Here is a 7,188-nt window from a genome sequence, read left to right on the forward strand (position 1 = left end):
CGAGCGAGCCTTCGGCCAGGGGCGTCACCTGGAGTCGAAGGTGAGGAATTCGGCATCTTCCCATTCCAGGGGCTTCCATCTCCAGGAGTGACTAAGCGGTGCACTCAGGAGGTGAGGCCTGCGAGGGGCAGGTACGGGCCCGCCCCCTCCCTCCCCACGTACATACATGTGTATATGTACACGCATGCGTGCAGCGTGTTGTCATCTACCTTTGCATTTCCAGGTGTGGGTTTGGTCAAAGGCCAAATTCAATAGGAAATTCCTCATGGAAGAACTCTACCAGTGCTTCCGAGATGGAGGGGACAGCCCCGTGGCTGGAACCCCACGAAGGTGGCACACGTGGGCTCGGCCCCGCTCTGGCTCCAGGCGCTGGCCCACTGCAGGTGGAGTCTCTGAGCTGCCATGGGCTGGACGTGGCGGTCCTGCACGTCCGCATCGTCCCAGCCCCCGGCAGGACAGCCTTATTCTGGGTTGGGTGTACAGGGAAAATCCAGAGCAAGCCTGAGCCTTCTGAGGTGGGGTTAATTTATGATTTGGCCTCAAATGCTACCAGGTGGCTCAGCCCTGCCGTACACAGGTGAAGTGGGTAGAGGGGTAGAGGGGCCCTGTCCACCGCTCACAGGTTGGCCTGCCCTCCCCATACTGAGCCGAGCCAGAAGCACAACCCTGATTCTCCAGAGGCTTGGCTGTCCCTTTATTCCTGTTCTCATGGCCAGAGCACGTCTGTTTCCCATCTGTGCTGTTCCCTGAACTTCTGTGAGCACTGTGACCTAAATTCTGCTCCACTGTGTTTTAGTCAGCCTTCACATGGGTGTTTTCTCTTTGGGCCACGTGGTTTATACAAAAGTGCTAGTCAATGAGCAATCCTAAACCAAGAGGCTCGAAGGCTGGGGCCTAGCATAGTGCTCTACTGCTTGGGCTTCCACTGCTAGCATTTTGCTGGTTACTTGGAGATGAGTCTGGTTTCAAACCACAATTCTCAGATCTCAGCCTTGAGAGTATCCAGGCTTTCAGGCATGAGCCACTGACCTTTCTCTTACTGAAAGGGAAACCTGCACTAGGAGGGAGGGTGTGGGAAACCTCTGTTTCTAGGACATCCTGGCCACTCGGCTGCCTTGGCCTTCTAGCTGCTCTGTGGTTACCACGCAGGGGATCTCAGGCGGTGGGCTTGAGTGAGCTGAGAGGGAGGCAAGAGCCGCACAGACATTACTGCCCAGGCTGGCTTCGAATCATGATCCTCAGGTTTCAGCCTCCTGAGTAAGCTAGGATTACAGAAGTGAACCTCTGGCACCTGGCTAAGACAAAATCTTTTTTCGTTTAGTTTGAGGCTGGGACTCAGACTTGTAGCTGACACTTCCATACCTCCAACCCCAAGACAAACTTATTAATAAGTTTATATCTATCTAGTACAATAGTATTTTTTTCTTCCACCCTGTGAGCCTTCTTTGGAGGGGTCATATTGGTGCCATAAATCTGCTGATATATGCAGATACAGGACTCCACCAAAGCAAAGTAGAACAGCATGGAGACACCTGGGGATGCGGGTAAGTAATAATGCCTTCCCCTTGACCTCAGCCCTTAAGCCTTCCAGTGCACAGAAGGTATTGGGGAACACAACACAATTGCCATCAGCCAGGGAGCAGGACCTCAAGTGCGGCCCGAGCTGGCCAGAGCTCTGAAGGTGTTCTACCAAAGCATGAGGTCAGTGTCTGCGGCTGCGGCAGCGAACGCTTCCTCTAAGTAGCGAGCACCCTGGGAGCTGCCACCCGCTGTCACTCCTCACCGCATTGCTGAGTCCATGGTGATGGGACTCAGGTGGCAAAACTGTCCAGCACAGCAAGGAAGTGTCACACAGGCCAGGTGGCGCTGGGGGGATGGTGGCGAAGCGGAGCCAGGCCCCTCCTTGAGCAGGTGCTCACTGTACCCACACCCAAACATGGTTTTGGTCCTCTTTTTTTTTTTTTGTCAGTCTTGGGGCTTGAACTCTTTTGGTCCTCTTTTGTATGTGTGTGTGTGTGTGTGTGTGTGTGTGTGTCACAATAATAATTTTAAAAGGGAATACTCACTAGACAAAAAGATAGAACGAAGTTAAAAATAACTCATGTCTGGGACAGTCAGTTGGTACTCGAGTTGAATAGTCTTACCTGAATTCTTAGAACCAGAAGTATTTCAGATTTAGAGTTTTTAGAATTTTGGAATATTCTCATAAAAATACTGACTCCAAAAATCTGAGATCCTCCAGAAACTGGCACTCTTTTTTTTTTTTTTGGTGATGAATATTTCCACATTTTTTTCTTTTCTTTTTTCTTTTATTGTGAAAATACTGTACAGAGGGGTTACAATTACATGGGCAAGATAATGAGTACATTTCTTATCAAGCACTGTAGCCTCCTCCTTTGTTTCCCCTTCCCATCCTCACCCCCCCCTGCCCCCCCCCCCAATTCTCCCCGTGCGCCCCCCCTCCCCCGCACCAAAGTTGTAAAGTTCAAACCTGGCACTCTTGACTGCCAGCCTGTACCTATCATCAAGTATTTAGTATACACAACATTAAACAATTCCTTTTAGCCAGTCATGGGAGGCTCAAGAGGCTAAGATTTGAATATTGCGGTTCAAAGCCAGCCCAAGCAGGAAGTCTATGAGACGCTTATCTCCAATTAAGCACCAAAAAGCAAGAAGTGGATCTGTGGCTCAAGTGGTAGAGTGCTTTCCTTGAGTGAAAAAGCTCAGGGGCAGTGATAGGCCCTGAGTTCAAGCCCAGGAATTGGCACACACACACACAAAATCCAAATAATTACTTCTACAATGGAGGCAGACAACACGAAGAGGAATTTCACTATTCCAGTGCCACTCTCACTGAGTGTGCCGCTCTCCACTCGGGGACCTGCTTCACACCCACGGTTCTTCTGCTCTCCTCAGAGCGCCCACAATACATCAAGATGACAGTATCTGCTCACCGTGTTTTGGTATTCAGGGGCTCCTGGGTGAGTTCCTGACTCTGCCACCAACTTCCACACAATTTCCAGAAGAAGAGAAGACTTAGGAGGCACCCACTTAGATACAAAGTATTTTTTTCATTGAAATGATACCAAGTCTATCATTCTTTTCTTTTTTAGGAAGATGATCCAATGCTCCGGCCATTTGTACACCTACAGTTCCAGATGCAAAAGGATTTTGGGGACCTGTTTGCATCCAGCTTGTGGAAACTGAAAAATGACATTGCACTTATAGTGAAAAAGATGAGCCTATTTGTTGTGTATGACATAGTGAGGATATGCGGCATAAAAAACTGCATGTTTGGAAGTGGCGCTGTGGCTCAAGCGGTAGAGCGCTCGCCTTGAGCTGAAGAGCTGAGGGACAGCGCCCAGGCCCAGAGTTCAGGAAAGAAAGAAAGAGAAAACCCCCTGCACGCTTGAGCTGTGTTGTGAAGATGAGTTGTCGCTAGCGGGCCTAGCTGACCTGTGCTTCTCACTGCACCTGGCTTGTCCACTGGTTTTAAGTCGTTTACTTTGTTTTTGAGACAAGGTCTCACTGTGTGTGTATCTCAGGCTGGCTGTGAGGACTACGTCCTGACCATCACCTGCCTGGCCTCAACTGGACCGTGAGCTATGAGAAACCAACCTGCATGCGGGATGAAAGTGAGACCTAAGGTCAGCACTCCGAACTCCTGGCTCAATCCTGGATTGAGACATTCAATAGTTATTAGCTGGGCATTGGTGGCTCATGCCTGTAATCCTAGCTACTCAGATTTGAGGATCGTGGTTCAAAGCCAGCTGGGGCAAGGGCGTCCTTGAGACTCTTATCTCCAGTTAACCACAAGAAAACCAGATGTGGAGCTATGGCTCAAAGTGGTAGAGGGCTTACCTTGAGCTGAAGAGCTCAGAGACAGCGCCCATGCCGAGTTCAAGCCCCATGACTGACAAAAACAAAACAAAAATGCAACAACAACAACAAAACCCCCAAAAAACTCACAAACAACTCTCTGACGTTCTTGTTAGGCCTGTATACAGACAATGATTATTTTGTGTTTCTAAGCGTGAATTCCACCCGAGATTTTTTTCTCTTTTCGTGGCTTCATCTGAAACACAGCAGCTTGTTGGGTGGTATTACTTCCAGCACCAGGGTCTGTGGGTGCAGAGATCCTGACTACAGTGAGCTCATCAGCCAGGATGAGATCATCCTGAAGCTGAGTTGGGACCTACAAGTTGGTTGCTAGGGATTAGTTAGGGCAGATGCGGAGAGCTCTGTATTGAATCTTGACAAGAGTTGTCTGTTAGTATTTTTAGTGCTCAGTAAGAAGGGGGTTCAGGTAGGCAGCACTACCTCTGAGGCCCTGTGCCCCTTCTTGGTAGAAATGAGCCATTCTGGAAAATGGTATAAAAATGAAATTAGCATACAATCCAGCAAAACCCAGCGTCTCCCCAAAGAATTGGCGTGGGCATGGCAGAGCTGCGTCCAAGCTCACTGCAAAGTAAGCCAGGCCACACACGGGTCACCCCAGAGCTCACAGAGTGGGCCTAGAGTGCTGGTCTGGAGGGGAGTGCAGAGCAGGTGAAAGCAATGAGTCCGGTGCTCCATCCCGCAGAAGACCAGCGATAGCTAGCAGGAAAGTACATTTCAGAACGGCTGGGAGAGGATCTTAAATGTCCTCAACTCACAGACACGGCATTTAAGGTGTGGGTGTGCTGTTATGCCTCAACTCCATCTTCCACAACATGTGCTTATATCAGCCTATAGATATTTGTAAATTTAAAATTAAAATATTTTGACATAAATTTTAAAAACAACGCAATGTCCCTCTTCAAGTTGGGCGCGCTGGCTGCTTCTAGACAGCAGGTGTCCCGAGGGAAATGCACCTGTTCAGAGCAGAAGCTCTGCCGGCGCTTAACACTGTGGTTAGCAAGGGGTTATAAAGATATATATATATATCTTTATAAAGATATAAAGATATATATATCTTTATAAAGATATAAAAAATATATATCTTTATAAAGATATAAAGCTTTTTGCCCTATTTTAGGGCTTCAGGGCCAAGCCTGGGTTAAAATACAAAATGGAATTTTGAGAAAAATTCTGCTTAGACAGTGAAGATGAATAGAAATGTAAAGCTGATCATAGGGATAGAACCAGGGAAAGAATGTCAAGCCCATTTATAGACAGATCACTTGAAACAACACCTGTCTAGTGCTATACAACACAGGCCCAAACAAAAACCATCATTCAAATTGACAACTCTTTATTATTCAACTTGGCAAACAGTCCAAAATCAGCGTAGATGGGTAAGAAACCAGGCCAAAATAGAAAAAAAAAAAGTGGAATCCATTTAGCAAAAGCTCACACACACTGCAGCTCTAGAAACTCACTGGGGAGACCACCCCACTCCATGGAGGCCAGGTGAGCAACGGCCACTGCCACAGCCGCACCAGCCCGAGAGCCTCTCCAAGGACCACTCGGCAGCACCAACAGGGGCCCTGCCGCCTCGCCCACTCACCGCCAGCCCACCAGGAACACGTCAATGAAAAAGTGAGGCGATGCTAGTTTTCTTTCATAAGCAATAAAATCAGCTGAGATTTGAAGTTCAGAGTAAGTTAGTACAATTTCCTGCTTTTAATGTGTAGATTTTACACTTTGGCAATCATCTCCACATACAGTCAGACAGGCTTATAGAAGAATCTCACATATCAAATACAGGAGCTGTTAATTCATGCATTTAATGACTTCAGTTCTTCAACTGTTTAGACTTCAGAGCTGCTAATCACACTAAATTCAATACCATGCTGGTTGAGTCTGTCAATCAACCTTGTTCTGGAGAAAGCGGCTCCGGGTGTGAAGACCCCGCCCCTGTAACACAGGAACAGGAGGACGGTGATGGCACCGTACCGGTCCTCTCCCTGGAGGACCAGGAAACCTGCACAACTCCTGAAAAGCTGAGTCTGTACTTTGGTGGCTGCTTCTGGTGCTAACCCTAAAGCCAGCCAAAGGAGCAAATAGCTACGGACTGAGAAGCCAGAGCTCCAGCCAGCCCTGCCGAGGTCCCTCCGGCTGTGGAGCCCGGCCCTGCAGTCAGCTCGGGGTGGTTATTACCATAGGACTTGAACTGGATTCACTGACCCCAAACAGAACGGGTAGATTTTGCTACATATTATTATTTTCATTACCTAATCTTCAATTATGCATGTGTGACTTTCCAGCGGCAAGCCTATGGCTTGGTTTTAGGGCGGCAGCTAATGCTCTACAAAGCTGGTACAGCTGGTAATGGGCCCAGGATCCCTGCTCTGCTCCAGAACTGGAAGAAGCCTGTAAACACTCCTCAGAAAGGAAAGGACTTTTCTGCAGGGCTGAGGCAAGCCTGAGATGTTTCAGCAGGAACTGTCGCCCATTTACCTGGCCCTCAGTCTCTCTGTCTTGCGCAGTTATTCCCAGAGGCCACTATGCTAGAGTCCACTATGCTAACCAGCGTTTGCATGCAAAGAACTATGAGTGCTATGCGCAGTTCCCAAACTTGCCAACCAATTCAAGATATGCAATATCCTATGGACAGAAAAGCTATCTTCTAACCAGGAAAAAACCCCAAACTTACCCCTTAGGAAGGTCAGAGACATCATTCAGAAGAGTCATGGCTGCCTGGACCATGGCTATGGGTGTGGCTGCATAGCCAGCCTCTGCAGAAAACAACAGTAACGGAAGAAGAAAGTGTGTGTGAACGACACACAACCAAATGGAAGATCTAGATCCAACTTTAGGTTGGAATTTATTTGTTAATTTTAACTTTTTGCCAGGTCGTGGGCTTTAACTCAGGGCCTGGACACTGACCGCTTTTTTTTTTTTGGTCCGGTCGTGGGGCCTGAACTGGGCCTGGGCGCTGTCCCTCAGCTCTTCAGCTCAAGGCTAGCGCTCTACCACTTGAGCCACAGCGCCACTTCCGGCTTTTGTCTTTTTGCTTATGTGGTGCTGAGGAATCCAACCCAGGGCCTCAGGCATGCGAGGCAAGCGCTCTACCACGGAGCCACCTTCCCAGCCCGTTATTGTTTTACCGGGCTTGGGGCTTGAACTCAGGGCCAGAGACTCTTTTTGCTCAAGGCTAGTGCTCCACCACTTGAGCCACAGCGCCACTTCCGGCTTTTTTCTTTTTGCTTATGTGGTGCTGAGGAATCCAACCCAGGGCCTCAGGCATGCAAGGCAAGTGCTCTA

The 7,188-nt window shown here is 48.6% G+C and overlaps 1 protein-coding gene across 1 annotated transcript in view; it reads right to left on the bottom strand.

Moving 5' to 3' along the window:
- Positions 1 to 5,216: 5,216 nt before the first annotated feature.
- Positions 5,217 to 7,188, bottom strand: part of Sccpdh (saccharopine dehydrogenase (putative)) — a 30,761-nt gene continuing 28,789 nt past the window's right edge. The window contains exons 7-8 of the mRNA XM_013017282.1: positions 6,578 to 6,765; positions 5,217 to 5,838 (exon numbers count right to left, since the gene is read on the bottom strand). Of these exons, the coding sequence (XP_012872736.1) occupies positions 5,733 to 5,838; positions 6,578 to 6,765 (294 nt within the window). The 3' untranslated portion in view covers positions 5,217 to 5,732. The remainder of the gene's footprint in view (positions 5,839 to 6,577; positions 6,766 to 7,188) is intronic.

This window comes from Dipodomys ordii, unplaced genomic scaffold (genome assembly GCF_000151885.1).
Source record: "Dipodomys ordii isolate 6190 unplaced genomic scaffold, Dord_2.0 Scaffold35, whole genome shotgun sequence".
Lineage (NCBI taxonomy): Eukaryota > Metazoa > Chordata > Mammalia > Rodentia > Heteromyidae > Dipodomys > Dipodomys ordii.